At 34.8% G+C, this 23,503-nt stretch overlaps 1 protein-coding gene across 1 annotated transcript in view; it reads left to right on the top strand.

Annotated features, from left to right (window-relative positions):
- Nucleotides 1–23,285, top strand: part of LOC106719665 (RNA/RNP complex-1-interacting phosphatase) — a 46,614-nt gene extending 23,329 nt beyond the window's left edge. The window contains exons 3-8 of the mRNA XM_014514057.2: nucleotides 2,277–2,311; nucleotides 2,705–2,792; nucleotides 4,088–4,167; nucleotides 16,883–16,923; nucleotides 22,279–22,386; nucleotides 22,766–23,285. Coding sequence (XP_014369543.2) covers nucleotides 2,277–2,311; nucleotides 2,705–2,792; nucleotides 4,088–4,167; nucleotides 16,883–16,923; nucleotides 22,279–22,386; nucleotides 22,766–23,067 — 654 coding nt within the window. The 3' untranslated portion in view covers nucleotides 23,068–23,285. The remainder of the gene's footprint in view (nucleotides 1–2,276; nucleotides 2,312–2,704; nucleotides 2,793–4,087; nucleotides 4,168–16,882; nucleotides 16,924–22,278; nucleotides 22,387–22,765) is intronic.
- The last annotated feature ends 218 nt before the right edge of the window (nucleotides 23,286–23,503 follow it).

Raw genomic sequence — 23,503 nt, 5'->3', positions numbered from 1 at the left:
CCTAATTAATATATCGTCGAGCAGTCATAATTATCTCTGCAGGTGGGTGTCATCCCCACGGCGTTTGCAAATCTTCATGTGGTGTGTCGTAAAAATGGCACATTCACTTTTATTGCACTCCCCCGACACGTGTAAGTAATGCGTTGTCGCGTGTTGCGTTTTTGTCAGCGGGTAATCAGCAATTTATTGAGATGCACCGATGATTATTTTATTCACAAGCCGGCGTGGCTTCGTTATCATGTTGAATTAGTTGTCTGACCATGAACCATTGAGCCATGTTCATAAATATGACTGTGACGTGAATACTAAATTTAAATGACATTTGATAGGTCTAGACTCTATTTTATTTATGTGCTCATTTAATCACTTAAGCTTAAGCATTATGATTTTTTAAACAATAGATACAAAAAATATCTAGCTTAATAAGATATTTAACAAAGAAAACCTTTTAATTTATCATTTTTTAATGTCAGCTTATTCAAATTCTGACTAAAACTTTAAAATTAACTAACATGTTATGTTAATCGACAGTTAATTGTTTCATCTAGTAATAATCACAAACAATTAGATATAGTCCTAGTTGTGAGGAGACTTCAATAAGCAATGTACATACAAATAATTCCAGTCATTAATTATTTATCTCACCTTGTGGCGCGGCACATAACGAATAGACTCGGCGAGTGAGTATCGTCAGCAATATTAATAATTTCCTTAATAAAAGTGAATCTTACGTTACACAACACTCTAATTACCTGAACAATATAACCTCAAAACATTTGTTTAAAACAATGTATTTTTAAATTAAAACAATGTCGTTATTAATTTAGCATTGAATTTAATATTTTTCTTAGCAGAATAAGTATTTATTTTAATTTTATCAAAAATAATCAAAATGTGACTATTTTTTAGTCTGTCATCTTTTAATAAAAATCTCTTTATTTATTAAAATTACACATTTTTTTTGCTGACTGTATTACCTTCAGTGTGATATATGGAGGCGCCTGAGAGGTTGCAGATTCAGCTATATGATTAAGAGTTACGATTGTCATTAATATCGTAATGGAATCGATTTATGTTCACAGATCATCATATCGATTTTATTGCTCTACTCGTGTTGTATTTAATTTTACCTGCCTTACGAATGCTGGCTTTTATTCCGCCTATTAGTAACGTTTACGGTGCAAGACGATCTGTTTTAACTCGACAATCTGAACGGGTATTTAATTTACGAAACATTTAATTTTTAATACCTGTTTTTTAAATGGCAGCCTATAACTGTGGGTCTTTTTTTGGTTCTAATTTTAAACGTATTGTGTAATTTCGTTTCTGTTTACTTATATTTTTCTAACATAAGATATCGTTGTAAATTAATCCATTAAAACAGGTTTGTAGGAAAATTTTTAATTAAGTTCTAATTAAGCTATTCATTTAAGTTGCCATATAATTCGTTATTTCTGAAAGACATCGATGTTGATTTCAAAACTTTTCAAGTCACCGTTAAATATTAATCGATCGCAAGAAATGTTAATCAAACGCATGAATAAGAAGCCGTGCATAATATTTATATGCGCGTTTCTGGCTGTATAATATTCATGAATTTATTTTAATCGGTCTCTTTTTAATTTATAAAGGCCACCGGCGAATTCGTTATTGAAAATTTACCCCTTTTAGACACACCTCCTGGCGCTTGCGTAGTTTTTTCTGCATGCTTCTACATCATGTCAACACCGTCAATAAATAATATCTTCTCTACAAACCCATTATTAGGGGTGCCTGACATTTTATTTGAAGCCGATTTTAAATGAAATTGAATTTTTTCCGTAAAAAAAAAATTTGCCCTGGGGTGCAACCGAGATGAGTTTTTAAGATTTATGTTTGTCGATTTTGGAAAATTACAGTTATTTGAAATTCTAGTGGATCTCGCCCTTTTGAAAGTTAAACAACGTTCGAAAATGTTTCTTGGGAAGGAGTCACGTTTACTTTGTTTAGTTACGTAATTTGACTTCTTGTGCATTTTTACTTTATAATTTGAAATGCTTACGTTTTGGAGATCCCGTCCAAAACTTGATCCCGTCAGGTGGCTGGCCGGGCAAAGTTCATCGACCCCGGTGAGGTAGGCCGGTCGATGATTGATCAGCGTCCTTATCACTGCACTGTCGCCTACGTGCGGCGTTTTCAAAGACACATTGTTTCTGGCTGGAAGCAGGTTCCGATGCCTCCATAACCTTGATCTTCTATAGACAGATTATTTCTAATGAATTTCTCTTTTGTTTCAGGCTACGCAAGTAAAACATGTCGAAGAGAATAATATGTGAGTAATTTATATTCATAGTTAACTTATTGCTCTGTATTCTATTGTTACTTACTAACAATAAATCAAACCAAATCATTATAATTGGTTTAGTAGTGATGTTTTAGCCTTTTTAGTGTCTTTATAAGTCAGCATTTGCACACAAATGATCTAATGCCAAACAAGGACGAATTAACGAAAGACTTGTTATAAGCTATCTTGGTTACTTTTATGGTTGGTACATTTTTAGAAAATTGCAACAACCAAAAAAATATTGAAGTTCAGAAAAAATATAAGGGACGATAAAAAAATATAAGAAAAAATATTGAGGTTCAGTTGAGAAACTCTGCCGAAAAATCGGCGGTTCGTACGTTTAAATTAGTTAATACAATAAATTGTTAAATTTCTTTTTAGATGGGATATTGCGCAGCTTTTATTAAGAATACCAAATATAGGAGCAGTTTTAGACCTTACAAACACCACTCGCTATTATAATCCGAAGGTAAGTTAAGTTTAAAGAAATAAAGCTTTGGCTTATGATCCACTTATCATATAAACAATAGCATTCTTATACGAGGCTCATGGAATTTTTCTTATGATTTAACGGGTTCTGCTCATGATTGCCTCAGTGTCTGAATTGTCAGTTCCACTGCGAGTACTCTGAATGTGTGGTTTTTAAGGACCCTTCAAAAATGCGTGTGTATCAAATAATCGATTTATTGACATATTTTAATTAATAAATTTGTATAGTTTGGAAATCCTATTATATATGCTAGATCTACTATTAAAAAAATAAAAAGGGTATCTGATGCAGTTACGGTTTACAGATAGGATGCGAGCACTAACTTTATAATAATGTGTATGCCACAGAGTAAGACAACGTATTCGTAGGGTCAGCATAACGACATTTAGTTGGCAGGACGTCGCGAGCAGAACGTCGGTCAAATGTGTTAGAATACTGGGAACCTATAAAATAACGTTCAGGTTTACGATTGAAAGTCACATTTTCCGCTACGATGCTTTGTTCTGGAATATGTATGATTACCTCGCATTCATATCCTAGCATAATCCGATCGTAAAACTTATGTTTTCAAATACTCTAGCTTGTAGTGATATTTTTTATGTTCATTAATTAAGCGCCAGGAATCCAAATTCCACAAAAAATTTAGCTAATTTTTATAAGCGTTTGAATGAATTGGCTTCAAATGAACAATATTTACCGATTTAAGTTATTAACTACCACGTATCAGTTCACTCGGTGAATGTACATAGATGCATCAATCTTCAGTATCGTAGTATTCGCGTTAATAGTATCCAAATGATAAGTGATGTAGATGTGAATTGATAAGTGTCGTATCTTTTAGTTAGTTTTATGGATCGTATGTCAGCGGGCGCCGCGCCTAGCCGGTGTCGGCGCCTGGCCGCGGCTCGTAGCGCGTGTCGTCGCCACTCACCGCTCGCCGCTGATTGGCGCTGTCAACTTGAATTACACGCGCGTTTCACGAATTGATACACACTCCACTCAATTAAATTGGTGACTCGTGGCGGCTAATAGAAGGGTTACGTGATTTTTTTTAAAATGATAAATGTGATTTGTTCTGACGGTCATTTCTTGATTCTATTGTTAGTTGATGTAATTTATTTCTCACATCCTTGTAATGATTTCGTTTGGATATTACCCACACAAGGTGCACTATACTTAGATCCAACTTATCACTGACTTCAATAGGGATGTTTTTGAGAAGTTATTTACATGTTACAGGTTTATTTTTATAATTATTTATTTATTTGTTACAGAATTTCCAAGCTGTGGGTGTTTTGCATAAGAAGATATTTATTCCGGGTCGTACAATTCCGCCCGAAGAAAAAGTGACCGAGTGAGTTTATTTTCATAATTTCTTTGCATTTTTTACATTTGCGCCCAAAGATTTAACTATAAAAGCAATATAAAGTTTATTTGATATTCTAGATTCATGTCAATCTCGTTGAATGAAATGTCCGGTGATTGATTTCGTTCGTTTTAAATACGCGAACGCGCGCGTATAGGAGCAGCGCGTAAATCAAACGCCGCCGGGCTATCGATCAATACGGGCCGTGTTATCTTTTTGCACTTGCGGCGTGTTTTTAATTTGAACCGTCGAATTGGCGCCATTCGTAGGCCGAATATGGGTAATGTTATAAATCTTTAGAGGCGTGGGCGGGCGCGTGTTGTAGCGCACTGTGGAGCTCCCCGGGACCGAGTCGATGCGACGCGACGCGACCAATGTGCGCGGAGCCTAACCGAAGCGCCCACGCGTGCGCTTTCGGAATTTGAAAGGCATTTGTCGCTCGCACCAATGCGTCTCGCCTTACGAGTAACAGATGTCCGTGTTAATAGAAAAACAAATATTTTATTAACTCGTAAATCTATTTATTTAGACCACAGATGTATACAATGAAGTTCTGAAATCAATACCAACTTTTACTTACGTGTCTACATGCACTTTAGAGAGTAGGTAATCTCTTAGAAAGTGAATTATAACTTTTTCATGGACTTTCACAGTGTCTAACAATTTATTGTTTATTTGAATTTTTTTAACGATATACTAAGATAGATTTTAAATACATATAAGTAACTAAATTGTAATTTGTGTCGCGGTGTCGAATATCGGTGTGAAAGAAACGAGAGGTTGTGCTAGAACCGCGCAAAACGTTATTTCTTGGCCACCCTTATATCGCCGTTATGTTTGAATCATTTAATTTGGACAAATTAAAAATTTACTCACGGTAGATATTATTTTTTTGATCGACTCTCAAATCGGATATTAGCTTGTCAGTTCAAGTAAAGGTCGTCATTTTTGAAAATATTTTTTTTTGCGAATTTTTACATGTGATTTTTTTGGACATGAGATTTCTTAAGATTCCTTAGGATTAATGGCACAAATAGCAGTTTCAAAGGCCTATAGCTAGCTGTAAGTAAATAATGAACACATTATAACATCTGCGGGGTCTAAGAGCTTTAACTATGTGATTATCTCGGTCATTTGTCTGGTCTTTTGTTAGACGCTGCGCCACGTCGTCGGCTGACTTCACCATAAATTATCATCGGCATTTCTCAGATAGTTGCTGGTGTTATCGCGACCGAGCACCTCGCATCTGTTTGTCAGTTAAGGACGGACTAATGTGCCACCCGTAACGCTACCACGATCCACCATTGACGATTCCTGATATAATTTTAGACGAAGATTAAGTATTAAACGATTGTCATCGCTTTTAGTCTCAAGTTTGTTTTATTTTTCTATTCTTAAAGCAATTAGTTTTCAATATTTTAGGATATCATTGCAAAAATTTGATATTTTTTTGCTTTGAATATTTCATAAGGAGGCACACTATTTAGGCATTCCTTTTTCATATAACACAAACATTTGTTTGTAGAGAAGTATAAAATTTACACATTTATTAAGTATATCTTGATATATCATTATTTTTAATTTTGTTTCAATAAATCAGGTTTTTAATGTTTATAGCTATTTAGTTTTATTAAACTTATAACTATTTAATAAAAGGATAAGACATAATTCAAGGAGCGATAAAAAGAGTGAAAGCGATTCGCGGTATGCGGCCATTATGTCGAGAAGAGATTCGAGACGGTGGTAGGAGCCCCGTGACCTTTTACTGAAGATGATCAGTCGCGCCGTAACGACGCTCGCGTGCCTCGGCCCTCCTCCATTTATCACGAGTGTATTTTTACTTGTTTCACCATGTCGACTGTCCACAATCATGTCGTCATTACAAACCGGCGCGTGTACCTACATATCGGCCCCACTATAAATCCTGACCACCGCCGAGTGCACTTCCATTGTTCGCCTTAGCTTCAAGTGCTCGAAATTTTATTCCTGTAACGCTTGCAAAAAGATCTTCAAATTGCTCATCCGTTTATTTTGTTTTACTTAAATTTAAATGCAAATCTTTTGCACCTTTCAAGCTTGTTTTTGTTTCTTCTACACCATTTAAAAGGTACTCGTTATTTGTCACGTCTATTTTAAACAAAGTCATCTACAGTACAGTAATAATTACATTATAGAATCATCGATAAATTTACAATGATCAAGAAGCGTCTAAAGATATCGATAGATTCAATATTGATACATTAGATTCCATGTCATCTGCACACGTCAAATCCGCTTTTGAGCTTTTTTCGTCATTATTTTTTGTTTGGGTTTCTATTAGCACATGATTGATACGTAGTTGTTACAAGACAATTTGACATTGTATTAAGTCATTTCCATTTTTAGTCGGTTCGCTGGAGTAAGTGGAAAAACCGAGTTATGTTGTGACAACTAAATTGGAGGGCCTGATTGCTACAAGTAAATAGCGTCAAATGTAGCACTATTTTAATTTTATCGATCGTATCCTGAAGCGCCGTCAAAATTAAAATATAATTATGTGTACTAGTGTGGGTAACACTTCTTTTTATTGCCTGTTAAATATTCCTATCATATTAACATAATATCATGCATGATTCGGCAGATAGCGTAATCAAAGCCTAGCCATGAAAGTGATATTTAAGCCGTCTTAAACCTGTGATAATTATTGTGTTCTATTAATCTCTCTTTTATGGTTTTTGAAAGTTATTCCTTATTTTAAAACTTTATATGTGCGTAGGCATCAAAACTTAACAGACTCATAAACTTGACTAACGTTTCGAAATTTTGGGAAAGCACCATCTTTAGTAATGTTTCCTTACCAAAGTGCATGGCGCTAAGGTTGTCTGGAAGATATTCAGTGGTGCCATTTTAATGTAATGACAACTTTGTGGCAGGTTGTAACAATTTCACCTCTTGGATGACGGTACGTTAAACATGATTGTACAGTTAAGCGAACTTTATGTTCGTTGAGAGCTTGTCCTGTAGATTGTCCGCCTTATTCATTTCGATAAATTGGGATTAAAGTTTCATTATTTTTATTACTGTACTCATGCATTTATCTGAATAACAACATCGCTGTTCGTAGGTATTCATGTTATGCAGGTATTATATTTTGCAAATAATCTTTATGATATGTGATGTTCCCTTCACATCAGTAAACGTTACACGAATTTCATTTGTGTCTTTAGAAAGAGGGTTAACATTCTTTCGTGTTTCGACGATTACAGTAAGAATACATTTTCTGATATTTACATATGTTTAACTCCTTCTTTGTCAATGTTTAAATTTAACAAGTTACTAAACAGAATTTATATATTTATCTTTATTTTGGAATTTTTTTTATAATTATTTATTATTCAATTACTTTACTCCCGGTCAGTTATCAAAGTATTTACATGTAATTGCGAAGATATAATGAATTTATAATGAACAATAATTTTCTTGAAGGTTCTGGAGACGAGGTTGGATAAAGTGACGCAAGGTCTGTGATCTCTTTGACTTTGATGGTTTATGCCTAGCATAAAATATAAGTTATTGCATCATTACGAAGACCTTTAGTAAGCTTAACATCTGTAAATGGCGTTTACTGTTTTATTTATAGTAAATCAAACGAGCTGCCCGATGATTACTTTACAATGATTATAGTGTTTATGGTGATTAAGGACAAATATAAATATTATAATCAATGAAAATATATTAATCGGTAGAACAAGATATTGTTTTTGTTAAAAGTGTGTCGTAAGTGTAAACCCACGGTTATTGTAATGTGTAAATAATAAAGTTTCTTAAAAGAATTTTTATTAACAATGCAATGTTTTACTCTGGAATTGTTCTTCGTATTTATTATTCAAATGACTTTTATATGCTAGTAACTAACATTGAAATAACCCATGGGCTGTCTGCTTTAGTAATAACGTTGAATGGTAACATGCCTATTACAAGTTGTTACGGCGTTTCAATCGTAGTAATAACTGATATTTAATATCGACAATATTACAGTTTCCTACCATTACACGGCTGCCATATAATCAATCGGACCACACAGACTCGTAATTGAGACATTGTACAAATCTGTTCTATTGTGCGCAGTCGTCTACGTTCGTTTTAACTGTTTCTACTGTATTTAGTTCAAATGTTATATTAACAGTTATGATGCGGTTGCCATTTATTTTATCATTGAGTAATTTTCGTTGCCAAATGTTCGGTATTATTGGGTCTCGTATTTGCTTTTCGTAATACGCTGATCTTAAAATATGGTCATGATTCATTGTGATACCTCTTTTTTATCACAAAGAATCAATTTATAAATGGTTTTCATTGCCTTTAACGTATTTAAGACTGTCTTATAACGTTATCTTAATTTTAATTAAAATAACTTTTAAGCTTAGAATTTACAAAAATAATAGGGGTAGTTTTTCTAAAATTATTGTAATCAAGAAAACTTCACTTTGATGTTGGTCCTTGAATTGTAAAATTTAAATATCCATTGAAGTGACTTCAGTGTTTTATCGTTGTTACCACATCAAAAAATTGTTATTTCAAAAATTTTAAAATGCTACTTGATCTTTGATGAAATTAAAATTGTTACAGTCCAGTGTGTCACCAACCTAAAGAGGTTACGAAACGCCTCGACCGAACACTAGAACTTAATTAAATTCGGGTTATGAAAGCGTGGATCATAGACATGATTTGATTAGAGCATGCACTTGTTTTTGATCGCCTAATCATTATTCCGGCCTCGTGTAATGCCAGTTTGGTGTAGTGAGACATATTTTTAAATTACGAGTTAATCGATGAGAAGTCATGTCCCCCTTTGCCTATCATGTCGATGATAATTTATCGTGTGGGCTTTTGTTTGATTACTTGTATTTAGTAAGATTTTGTTTATGTTTACTAAGCTTACGTTCATGTTTACTTTCATATGTTCTCACGACCGTACAATTAAGGAATTGGCCCCCCATTTATGTGCGTATAACATAAATAATAAAAATATTCAAAAAACAATTCCTCCATTGGCTTTTGAAGATTATGCAGTAACGTAGGATACATGTATATACCTACTTATAAAATAAAGTTACTAATAAAATCTAAAAAAAAACGAATTTGTGTAACATAATCTTAGAAAACTATTATGCAACATTTTCTATGTTTAAGTTTGACCGAAATAATCTCCTGACCGAAATAAAGTTTACAAATTTTATTAAAAATATATATATACTAGCTGTCGCCCGCGACTCCGTCCGCGCGCAGTTAAAAAAAAAACTAAATGGGGGTGGGGGTTATGAAAAATAGATGTTGGCCGATTCTCAGACCTACTGAATATGCTCACAAAATTTCATGAGAATCGGTCAAGCCGTTCCGGAGGAGTTCAAGTTCGAACCCCGTGACACGAGAATTTTATATATAAGATTCTATATGCTTTTTTTTTTTTTTATAAGAGAAGGGGGCAAACGAGCAGCGGGAACACCAAGGTGTTCATCGACGCCCATGGACATCTGCAATACCAGAGGAATCGCAAATGCGTTGCCGGCCTTTGAGATGGTGATACGCTCGCTTCTTGAAGGACCCTAAGTCGTAGTGGTTCGGAAACACCGCCGAGGACAGACCATTCCACAACGCGGCCGTGCGCGGCAAGAAATTTCGCGAGAACCGCACTGTTGTGGAATGCCAGCCATCCAGATGGTATGGATGGTACCTGGCGGTCTGTCGGGTCGTCCGATGACGAAACTCGGCGGCAGGAATCGTTCAAAACAGTTCTTCGGAACACTCCCCGTGGTATAAACGATAAAAAATGCAGAGGGAACTGACGTCCCTCCGCAAGGCCAGAGTATCAAGCCGATCGGTAAGAGCTCGGTCGTTGACGATTCGAGTCGCTCTCCGTTGTATGCGGTCAAATGGAAGAAGCTGGTATTGGGGCGCTCCCGCCCAGAGGTGCGAGCAGTATTCCATGTGGGGCCGAACTTGCGCCTTGTACAGTTGTAGGCGGTGGCCCGGCTGGAAATACTGCTTCGCCCTACTGAGCACACCCAGCTTTTTGGAGGCCAGCTTGGCCTTGTCTTCCAAGTGACCGCGAAACTGAACGTCACTCGATATGTCAACGCCGAGAATACCGATACTGGCTGAGGCAACCAGAGGAGTGCCCTCAAAACGAAGATCTACGACAAAGGGTTGTTTTTTAGCGGTAATGGCGCATACTTGTGTCTTTTTGGGATTGAATTCAACGAGATTTCGTCGACCCCAATCCGAAACTTCACCCAGTAGGGTCTCCAGTTCAGACACAAGTTTGGTCCGGTTCTCATCGGCAGTAGCCCGAGAAACATTGGCACGGGCCGTGTACATTGCGTCACACGTGCTATCGTCTGCATAACAATGAATGTTGCTGAATTGCAGCATGTCATTGATATGCAGAAGAAACAATGCTAGTAGAAAAGGCAGGTTATTGCATATCATTTTCCTTGAAACGCTTTTATCTATAAAAAAAATAAAATAACCGTTTCACTGACTATAATTTTTGAATGGTGAAAAAATTAATTCGACATAATAATCAATTTAGATAACATTAAGATATGAGCGCACAAGATCGTGCGATATCTATCTGGTGTCCGCGTATTCGTGTAATGTTGATGGTGTCATTTGCATTAATCACGTAAATAACTCACACAAAAACATGTTCCAATTAAATTTCAAGTATTCGGTACTTTAGCTCCATGGCGTGTGTGTCATCGGCGCCAACTTTTAATGGCGTTCATTAATTAACACGTATATCGTGTTTATCCGCTGACGAGTTTGCATCGTTGCGGTTTCTGTGGCTTTATAGTGCCGTAATAAACTTCCGTGTGTGTCCCTATGTGAAAAATTCAATTAATTTGTTGTATCATAAAATATAAGTAGATAGTATACTATAACTATAAATGTAGCCATTTCGTAGTAAATAGGTCATGTTTTCGTAAGAAAAAGATAATAGCAGTTATTTTTATTCATAATAAAAATTATGTTCTTGTTAAAAGTTTGCCTTATTAAGGATGGCAACCGCATATTGCTTTTTCGATGCGGCAACCTATAAAGCGCCTTATTTGTCCATGTCAGTAAACCGCAAAGGATGTTTTGTTCTAGGAAAAACAGTGTATAATTGCGATGATAATTTGAGTTTGGTTCTCTCAGTGCTGACTGAATCATAGGATTAAAATGGTATTGTAAAATGAGGACACCCGTTGTAATGTAGCCGACACGTAATAGAGATGCGGTCTCCGTGTGTGAATCATGAACTTTGTGGGTAACGGCAAATGTCGTGATAAACAGCTAATCTGTATACAGGATGATCACAATAAAACTGAGTTACAACAAATTGTACTAAGCTAGCCTTAAGCTATGAGATCTATGAATCTTACGTTATTATTAAGCTACTACTTAAAAATTTAATAAAAATAGGTTTTGTTTAATTTTTCACAATATATATACCGGATTTTTTGTTAAATATTCATTTTTATTTGCATTCAGCAATGAAAAGTTTATTACCAAATAAAAATTAAATTATTATTAACATTAATATGACTAACGAAGAGGGTTACTACGAAATTTATCATTGAATCATTCAATTATCGAGGCGAGGGGAGCAATTAACACTTCTCGAGCTAATTCCACCTTTGATGATATCACGGATCATCGCCTCGGTGGATTGTTTTAACGCAGCTAATGGACTTTATACAAAGTAATTTCAAAATAAAGTAAAGTTTTTGGTGTTCAGGTTTTTTAGAAGTTAACTTTATCTCTTTTGTTCTTTGATGCTTTGAAGGTTATTTTTTATATTATTTTTTTATGATAAATTACACATGAAAAATTTGTCATATGTTTAGTATTTTCAACGTTAGTCATTTAATGATCTTTTAAATAATGATTATATTCTTAGAACTGTATTGTCACTCGTTATTTGGTTATACAACTTTTTGTTGCGATAACATTAAGCAATTATTATAAGGAAATGTATTATTATTATTTCCTTTTCTTCCAATATCGATATAAATACAATATTTATTAAGATGCGTAGCTCGCTGGCGCTTAATCGAACACTCAACTTATAGTCATCTAATTTATATTGCAGGTAACATTTTACCCTCGAGCTATGTTGGACAGTAGCAACATTTAGTCTTTCATTGCTTTTATTACTCGGATCCTTTAATAGTTAATAGACTTAGGACATTAAAATAAGTAATAAAGATGTAAATAATTATTCTTTCACTGTTATGATACTGCAGGATAGTTTAATGATTGAATTTTAAATAAATTACTCAAATTCCATACATAATTTGAAGATATTATATATTTTTTACAACAAATTTGGAAAAAAGTGGAAATCGCTCTACATTTATTTCGTCAGAGCATTAGCCCTCAATGCAAGTGCTTATTTTCGTCTATAAACAAAATGAGAATATTAACAGTAACTGAATGTTTTTGAAAAACTCGTATACAAATTGCAGCTGACTGGTAATATAAATCTATTACTGCAACTAACTGATATTATTTTTCTTTACTAACTGTCAGATCATTTGAATACACTTATCAAGCATGTGAACATTTAATAACAAAACAAATACTGTTTGTACTGAAGTCTAAGGGTGCTTATCATGACGATCGCGTGCACATGTCCTGAACGATCGATTCTTCATACAAGTTAAAAGACGCCTAGGGCAGTAACGGCAGTTCGCTACCAGCCGTCGTCGTGAGCTTCGCCACATAATTTATCTACACACCTATTGTTAAGTGTTCGTTTAGGAAAACAAATAGTGAGCGTGGAATCATGTGAAATTGTTGATACTTGCTTCAGCTTTAATTAAATTGAATACTTTAATTAATTAGAAACTTACAAAAAATGACAGCCAAAAACAATTTATTTCACACTCCCTATTATTGATATAATCAAGTTATTTGTACAGATATACCTACTAAATAACATAGAGATGACTTGAAGTGTAACATTTGGTCTCAGATTAGTCAACATCGTGTAATTTAAATTGCCTGTATGATACGTTCCGTTTAATTTAATACATGTAAAAGATAAAACATTGATATAGTACTCTCAGTTTCTTATGAATGGAAAGTATTTGTAGCTCCTTGATGTTCCGGAAATGTTTGTTGTCGCTTCACCTCTGACCCGGCCGGTCTACATGTGCCGGGACGGGTCACATGGGAACCTCCTGTCTTATCTTGCTTTGTATCAGAGTGTCGCCTATTATCTAGGCCCGGCCACTTTCGACGCTTGTAGCACATCGACGCGCTGCGACCCGACAGCTAGGTACAATGATCGATGCGACCGCGCAGCTTTTGTGAGGTCCAGTTTGGATTTGACCAAAAAGTTTTAATAATTAGTAAACGGCAATGCAAGTTTAAATAAAGTCAATTATCATTGTATGAGATTATCGACGATATATTATTACACAACTAATCATCTAGTGGCTCTACTGTTATATTTAAAATCCTTCGACCATTTCTTTTTATCTCACGAAATAAAGTAGTAATAATCTTAATTAGTATTAATTTGAATTCATTTAACATTTCCAATTAATATTTAATAAATACTGTAAGGTAGTTAAAACTTTCGCAACAAATCGTATCATCGGTTATTATTAATGAGAAACGTCCGCGACGTGTGTATTTAATTAAAATTAACTTGGCAATTAACTCCCAACACAATTACTGCGCATTGCGCTTTAATCACACACTTAACATGTCAGGCGATGATAGCAGACTGGTAAACTTGATAGTTTATGAATTACAAAATTATACGCCTCTTTAATTTTTGCGAGATTTCGTCTTACGATTAGGGTTGCCAGTTCGCCAAACCTAATAGCCGGACATTTGGGTAGAAAGAACAACCGTTAGTCGATTCTTGTCGCCTGCGCTCGGCCACACTCGTTTGCGAAATGTAATAAAAAGCATATCAAAAGCCGGACAACCCGGACACCGTATTTTTTTCCGCCGGACACGCAATCATAAAGCGTACCTATGTCCGGCTTTATCCGGACGCCTGGTAATGCTACTTACGACTTAAGCATTTTATATCAGAGAGCGATAGCTGTAGCTTTGATTACAACACTGCATACAAGAATAGAGCACTTTAAAGATTCCCCATTACACGAATAATCCATTCAAATTATATTTGCCAGATAAAAACGGATCTATTAGTAGGAATAAGGTTTCATGATTTTTGAAATAAAACTGCAGGCACGTTAGTATCGTAGCGGCTCTGACCTACCCTAAGTTAGATTGGTTAATAATTGCATGTAGTGTGCAGCTTCCCGTAGAGATATATTTCCCAGTACCACCGGCCGTGCGCTTGCAGTTGCCGCATGAAAAATGCCCGGATTATAACTAGGGACCGATCCAACGGTCAGATAACGCTAGATATAAATTATTATACAAACGCATGACCACACTAAAATTAATAAGAAACCATATTATTCTCGAAGCTTCGATCTGCCCGTCCGTGCCGTAAAATATAAAAATTTGACAGGATTTAAAAATAACGACATCCGTGTATGCCAGGAAATGCTTTGAATCTTTTTTCTTTTTACTTCACTCAAGTGTCAGTTGAATTGTTGTGTAGTTACAATGCAGCTATTTGTTTTATGAACAAGGAAAAACTATTTAAAAATCAACAGTGACTAATCCGACAGGAACTAACATTTTCTTCCCGATTATAAGTTATTTTATTCTTTTTAATGTTTTGAAACGTAACCAAAACCATGTCAGTCTTTTAGGCCATTATTGCATTTTAAGCAGGAATTTAACGGAAAATAAATTAAAATGCTACAATATTTTAGTTGATTACTATGATTCTAACAGTAAAAAGGCAATTACAATAAACGCCCAGTCAACTATAAAATATCAAAATTAATCTGTCACGTAAAATAAATTGTATCTGTGGTAATAATCTAAAAGATTTAAACTCTTGTGGAATAGTCCTCTAATTAATCCACGGACTTCCTTGCGCGGTCTTCAATAGGAGCCATAAAATATTTCGTCGATTTTGTCGATAAAACATTTTTATATTCAGTAATGTGATTATTCAAGTGGTTACAGTCACGCTACCTCTCGGTTGCTTATGGGATCTTTATATGGACATTGTAAGGTATGGCGTTAAGCCAGGTTAATTCGATGACAATATTGAATTATATATACATTGTCGGTGTTAATCTTATAAAGGGATGACGAGTTTCTATTCAAATAGCTTTTAATCCCACATATGTTAGTTTGAACTTTCTCTGTAACAGTTATGTAGGCAGCATTTTTTTTTTTCATTTTTTAATAAATAGCTATCTAACAAAAAATTACTAACTATATAATTTAGCGGCTAAAGAATCTTGATTTTAGGTTTTGCGTCTCTATCAACTTTCTAGGTGTTCTAAAATATTTGTACATTATTTCTAAATATAGTTAATTGAGTAAAAGCTTCTTCATGTCATGAAATTATAAGATATCAAAAACTCTGACCATAAGAGTAGTTGTAAAATATTGATGTTGTTAAAATGTTAATGTTGTTCCAACACATAGGCGAGTGTGTAGGAATAGGTATTTGAAGGTAGTTGAATCGTGACTTTATGCATAATTAAATAGTTGACTCTCTGGCGCCATACGTCGCGGATAGTTTCGCATTGTAAATCTTATTGGAGTGAACATTTAAATTCTTATGAACTGTTTGAAGGTGATGTTTGCTAGAGCTCTTTTAAAATCCGTTTAATTTACTGTTTCACGGACAATTTTAAATTTGACAAACGAGCCGTTTCCATATACCGGTTCTTTATTAAGTTTTTTTTTATCTAAAATGTTAGCAATGAAATTTAATATTATACTGACAACGATTTTAGTTCTGAAACATAAGTTTAAAAATAATTAATAAACCATTGTAATGTTTTCTTTTTTTATTTGTTTTAGTTTGTCTGAGTGCACATTTTATTCGTGTAAAAAAATTCAAATTGGAATTTAAACAGAAGCTACAAATGAAATGGGTAAACGTTTAAGACCACCCTTGTTGAGTTTAGAAAATATGCCAGCGATTTGGTCGTAGGTATCCATGTCGGCGCCATCGGCGGACAAATCTTAAGTTGCGGTAGTAATGACTTATGACGAAAACAAACATATTTCACCAATTTCGGCCCCTCCGGCCGTCGGCAGAAATGCCTCGTAATATCGGTACGCCCACAGATCATGCGGTTCTAGGTGTAAAAAAATCGATTAAGGCACGACGACACGCTGCGTTCGATACATGATAATATTTCATTTAATTCGTGACAGGCGAACTTGGGATTTTTATATTTTTGTGAAATTCAATTAAATGTTACGGCAGAATAACTGTGACGTATCATTTTACATCGCCGCCGATGTTTTTATAGCTTGTATTGGCTGTGAGACTGTTGTCAAAGCGCGGAATGCAATAAAATTACAATGCTAATAGCTAATTTTTAGTGTTTGATACTACACATAACGTTTATACATTATCTCTAAGTAGTTGTAGCATTATCATTTCTTATTTTCACAATAATCCAATATCAACTACTGATACGAAATGAACATTGATTCTAAACCATTCCCGCCAATGAGAAATGCGATACTGATGACCCATTTTTATGTATCTTTAAGATTAGTTAATATAGTTTTAGAGTAACTTATGCATGTTTGTTTTTTCTTTCAGATTTATAAATGCTCTGGATGGGTTTCTGGAAGAGAACAATAGTAAGTTAAATATACTAGTCGCATTACTTTCATGGTTTCTATTAGTTGGAACAGTAACGGTTTGCTGTTCTATCCAGTATCCACCAGCTATCTAACAATCATTTCATATACTTAGGACAAAGTCAACCTTTGCATAGAAGAAGAAGGTTATAAGGAGAAGCAGAAGAAAAGGGGATTTTCAATAAAGTAATAGACAATACTAATAACGTATTTCAGGCTTCGTATTGTTTTTATCGTATTATGTGTACATTGGTCTTTATTTTCTGCTTTTCTTGCTAACTACATGTCTTATCTGCTATTACCTGCAGGGTTTAATGTAGTTACATATCTTAAAAATATTCTTTGTATTTTGTCATTTTTTGATTGAAGGTAGTAATAAAAAATCGATATTGCCTAATATTATTGATTTACAGTTCGTTATTTAGTGTTTACGTAAATCTCATGTGACTATAGTAGTGAAGCGTGGGTAAAACTCTTGCGGTCGAGGTGTTAATGCGTACCCATTGCCTAATTGTATTCCTTTACGAGATCGCCATTAAAGTATCGTGAGTGTTGTATTTATGGTCACTTAACGTCTAAATGATTGCCAATGTAAATGCGCACAATCACATCACAAAGGAATAAATAATATTTACAATGTATTTTATATCCCCAAATTATATTTTCGTTGAAATTAATTTTTCTTGTAACTATTTTAGATTTTCTATCAAGATGTGAAGTTTAGCCACCAATTTTTTATTGACGTCTATATGTTCAATTACGTCACAATTCGCAGCGTCTACAGTTTGTGTCAACACGTCAACGGATTGATTTTGAGGCCTTATCACTGTCAGTGCACACAACATACGATTTCAATTAAAAATGTTTCGTTTCTAACGAGAAATGAGCCGCGTGCTAACACATATTGACCCCCGCTATCCAGTCGAACCGATTCCGTCGCTTCATTTCGAGAATGCAAAGACGTGAAGGGGAGGTCTAGTGATACTGGACGTTTGTAAGTCATAGCGATCAAAACGGTCCAGGCCGCACGTCGGATTTTATCGGCAGCTACACTTTTAATTACATTGACACAAATCGAAGTTATCGTCTGACTTCTCACGGTGCCGAACTCAATATTCCGAATGTTCATTAAGTTCTAATTACGATTGGTCGCCCTTGTTTGTCTTGACCGACGGAACTAGCTTTTATTAGATTACGTGGGTAGTTTTCAATTAATCGTGAGCATACTGGTATCTGTCGGCGTTTTCCTTGCTAACGGCCGGTTATCGGTGTTGTGGAGTAGATTGAGTGAGATGTATATTATGCGCGACTGGTTCTCCTGCTCTAGCGCCAGTGTATTTATTAACGAAATGGACACAATTCGATTCGATTGATCTATTTCATTAATATTAAATTAAGTATTGTTGTAAAACTACACATATTTCCATGACTATTTTACGCACATACCTGAAAAGTCTCGAGCTATTGTTATTTTCACCATATCTTTAAAAGTTAAAAAAGTACAAGCTTGTTATTTTCGAAAGTAATTCTACCATGATGTGCATGGGGCTTAAGCGTGAGCGCCGCTGCCGCTGCCGCAGCGCACCGCTGTAATGCGGCGATATTCATATTTCTCTTGCTATCTCGCCGGGAATCGCACCCGTGTCCTGATTTACTCGATATCGCACGCGCAACCGTGGCCCTACACTAGCTACTGTTTGTATCGCCAAGGGTGGTCTTTGAAGTTAAAAAGCATGCGCGATCTTGAGCCCTTTCCTATGTATTAAGTCGTTCTACGAAGACCATGATACAGACAATACCTACTAACTACAGATATAATGTGCTCAATTTACGTTTATTATAAACAGAAGCAGTAAAGTCATAAAATATGTTAGAAGTGAAGATATTTGACGTAGCCAGAGGAGGTTGTCACACTGGGCATTGCGGGAATGACAAATGAACTACAGTCCCGTTACGGACAGATGACTTGCCACTTCACCGATGATGCTGTAATACGAGCCAATATAAATTTTATGGACACTGTTTGTCAAATATTTGTTTTGTTGAGCTGTCGTGTAACGTTTTATTTTAGAGTCTTTTATCGCGTCCCAGTCGCGTTCCCACGTTCCACTTGGAGCCGCTCGTAAGTATCGCAACGTTTGAGTCACATTCGATGCCATAGAACTCCGCTATTTTCATTTGAAACTATCGAACTTACGTCATTCCGAAATGAAATCACATTAAATTTGGTCGATAAGTTTCTTGACTTGCAAGTTAAAAATATGGCTTCCTTAGAAACATATTGGGACAGTCCATGAGATAGCCGAGGACGAAGTTGCACTTTTGCACTGAAAGCAATATTGCAACAAATAACGCTGAATGAGGCGCCACGTCTAGTGTAGATAGCGGTGTGCAATGTATGGTTTCATAAATTACATTATTTGTTACTTGCAAAGTTTCATTTTAGTCCAATAAACTACTTAACATTTTGTAGGTACAGTTCATCAGGTCATTATATATGTTGTAAGTACATAACATATTTTTTACTAGAGGCAATCATACAATTTCACTATTGTTTACGTTTTGTAAATTATTCGAAAAATCCGTATCTGTAATCAAGCTTGGAATTGAATTAGATGAATAGGAAACAATTTCCAGTTTCAAATTACCATCAGCGGAGTAAAACAAGATGGCTTGCGACGGTAATTTTTAAACAGGCAATCAGTCAAAATCTGTATCGTCCCACGCGTGGCGCTAACAGAATGCGGTAACACGAGCCCAGGGCGGGAGTGCGACAGGTACTCACACTATCGTCCATCGCTCGTTCTTACATAATATATTTCACTACCTTATAAATTACTCTTTTTCGTATAAGTTTTCATATATGCACTCATAATTATCTGATTTTTGTACGTGTCAAGATGACACCCTTAGGGTAGCGGTAAAATTCACTAAAGATGTTGTAGAGCTTAGATAGACCTACGATACATATATTAAAATTTAGTACCTATTCGTATATTACAACCAGTGACTATTAAATGGCTTAGTTTTGGGGCTTCAGTTTAGGTTTTTTATTGTTATCCAATATCTTTGTTTACCTAAATACAAAAGCCAGTCAGAGTTGAAGGGTTAGAAAGTATTGCTTTTCTATGACCGACAAAAACAGTGCCTATGTCACACATAAATTCGTGCTTCAACCTCAATTCGGAGAAACGGAAACATCTATCGGCAAAATCATAATAGAATTCAATATCCGTTTCTGTTTTCCTTAACTGAAGATGTTTTCTCTGAAATTTGTGTTTCTAAAAACCACTTACTTCAACAAACATGGTGAAGCATTTATGACGACGTAAGAATAAAATAATATTATGGAATAACAAATAAGAAGCCACTACTTTATTGATGGATTCTAAATCAAACCCTAGAAGATGAATAGTTACTAAGATTCGATTCTTGAAATATTTACAGATTTTGACCACTTTATATATTTGATGTTGTTCCAGCGCCGACAAAGAATTAAACAAGCATTATTAAATCTTTTATCAATTTATTTTTAATTAGTAATTTAAATAAATAACTTGTATTTATAACTTAATGAATAATAATTGACTTAACGAAACGAAACAGTTTAACGAAAAATAAACATTCTTATTATACGTTAAAATACTTAGCTTGTTTTCCCAATTCCGTAACTTATAAAAATGTTATTTCAAATTCTACTTGTGTTTATTTCTACCTATGGACGTAAGACAATCTTATGATTGGCGATATCGATTCTAAGCGGAGTCGCTGATCAATTGTCGACAATCGATACGTATTGATCGGTGAATCGATATCGATACGTCCGCCTACGCCCAGCCCTATTACATCGTAATCACCAGATTAGGATCTACCTCACGCATTCGCCTACATGATATCTTAACTAGCGCAAAAAGAGCATTTGTTATGAATCATCTCCCTTGTTGCAGTTTTGCTCATTTTAATTTTTATCTTACATTTTTTTAAAGATGACACAAAAAGATAATTATTACATCACGCAATATTATTATAATGAGAGTACGCAACGTTCTGTTTTAGATTTTAATTGGAGTTTTTATTGTAAGTACCTATTGTGTATACTTGAATAGAAACCTTACATTTATTCTGATACAACTAAAATATTTTCTAAACGATGCTTATATCGCGATTTTGAAATAAAACTAAATAAAATGTCATATTAATAGACAACCCCGTAAAAAAGTTCTTCATTCAGCTTTATAATGAAAAATGTTAAAAAATTTCAATGTTAATGCTCCAAGTGAACTTATCATATTATTGTTTGCTGGTGTAATTGAAAACGGACTCGCTAATTAAATTTGCGGGTTGGTGAAGCCACCCAGACCGTCTTGATGGATTGTTGCAAATGAAAATCTGCTGGCCGCACTCCGAGCCGGCATAAATCTGCATGTGTAAACGCAAATGTATTGCCGTTTGTACGCATGTACCTCGTGGGAATATCGTTTTGATAGGTTGCCTTTTATAAGCGGTCGAAGATAATCTTCAGTGTCGGGAAAAACATACACGAACAGTAATTTTACAAATATAAAGTGAACAACGTTTAGTGATTTTATCAACATCTGAACTTTATTAAAGCAAACAATTGTGTACGATGAGAAACGATAACATTATTATAGTCTAAAATAGGTCGGATGTTAGTTTGATTTTATATTAAAAATTATTTACATTATTTAAGTTATGTTTTTATTAGATAACAAATTTTAAAATGTTCATGTTATATTTTTTATAAAAAGTATCGTTGCCGCGGGTGCATCTTTCTTAGCACTTCACCACAAAGGTCTTCCTGAGGAAGTGTCAAACCGCGGTCCAAGACTTCCGCCTCACCCTGTCGTCCACCCCACCTTGGGGTAAGGGGTTGCAGTCAACGACCCCGCGCGATGTTTGCGGTGCGACTGTGAAGACAAACAACGAGTTTTTGGTTTATTTTTCGCGGACCGTTTAGTCGATCGATCGTTGCTCATTTTGTTATTTGTGTTGTTGACGCTACGTGAGAGCAAAAATACGAAAGTATATTACTTGAGATGATATCGTCTATTGCTTTATAAATATTAAGTTTATCTTTGAGTTAAAATATAAATTTACAAATGACTACAGTTTATTTCGAAACATTCTTCCAAGTAATAAACTGCAGAAGTTTAGATCTTTATCCGAGCCACACTTTAATACTTACTCTTCCATTTTTAATAACGCAATGAATAGTCAGGGGGAACTTTGAACGACCCTCAGTACTCATATTTGTATTTAGATTTGCATTATACATCATGCAAAATGTGGATTAAAGTCTAAGAAATTTTTCATAATTATGTTATTTTTCTGCAGAGTGTTTGGTCGGCGTCCACTGCACGCACGGTCTGAACCGGACGGGGTACATGGTGTGTCGATATATGAGGGACCGCCTTGGGGTGCCGGCCGCAGAAGCCATCAGGCGTAAGTAACGCTTCTCTGTAAAAAAAAAATTGAAAATTAAATTATTTACTTAAAAAATAGTGGTTTCTTCTCTTTCTTTTTTTACGGATAACTGAACTATTTCAAACTATACTTATACATAGAGAGGAATGATTTGTATTTTTTAATTTTTGTATATAACTAATAAATTAAAAAATAATGGACTCATGTTTTTGCCATCACAGTTATATTATTAATGAGTAGTATATATAGGCTGTATTTTTTACCAGAATAAAATTAAATAATACTGAGAGGACTAGGACGCAGATAAAAGCTCGTAATTTAATAAAAAGCGATTAAATTTGATTGTAAAAATAAAATTAATAACTAAAGGATGTATTTAAATTTGTACCCTTTACAGGTTTTGAATTAGCACGAGGCTATCATATAGAAAGGGATAACTATATAGCGGATTTGCTCGGGAAAACTCCGCCGCCTCCCGATGAAGGCTGTGACACTATTGTAAAACCAATTAAACAACAGGAAAATGTTGAAAAAATTACTTGCAAAGAAAAAGAGGGAATAAGTCACAAGAGGAAACAAGAGCAGGCAACTATATCCGAAAATACGAAAAAGAAAAAACGTAAAAGAAAAAAACATACATCAGATAGTTCAAGTATGGATAAATCGGACAGGTCTTACGATTTTAAGTATGATTATTGAATATCTTTTGCTTGTAAATAAATTTAACTTAATTTTTAAATGTATTTTATGGTACAGGTATCAGTTCTAAAATTTGTGATCATCCCATTTAATAAAATTGATTGTATTTACTCAAAGATTTTTTAACTAACTAAATCCATACTAAAAGAGTCTTCCTTAATGACCAGTAAAAAAATCTGAGTGTGATAGTAAAAATCAATACTGTCCATTAAATAAACGCTAAATTTTATAATAAAATATATTTGCCGTATAGTTTTTCATTTATTTTCCCTGTTATGTTCCAAAAATGTGTTATCGGTGCTCCATATTGCTCAGAAGCAGTGACATAGTTCATGAGAACAAATCTAATTACGTCGGTGTAGTCACGTATGGTTATGTGAACTGCGCACGTGGGTGATGATATCGCGCTTGGAGATTGGGTGCCCGATGCCTATTG

The sequence above is a fragment of the Papilio machaon genome, chromosome 11, assembly GCF_912999745.1.
Source record: "Papilio machaon chromosome 11, ilPapMach1.1, whole genome shotgun sequence".
NCBI lineage: Eukaryota > Metazoa > Arthropoda > Insecta > Lepidoptera > Papilionidae > Papilio > Papilio machaon.
The sequence above is the reverse complement of the archived record's forward strand: the minus strand, read 5'-3'. Positions and strand labels throughout refer to the sequence as shown.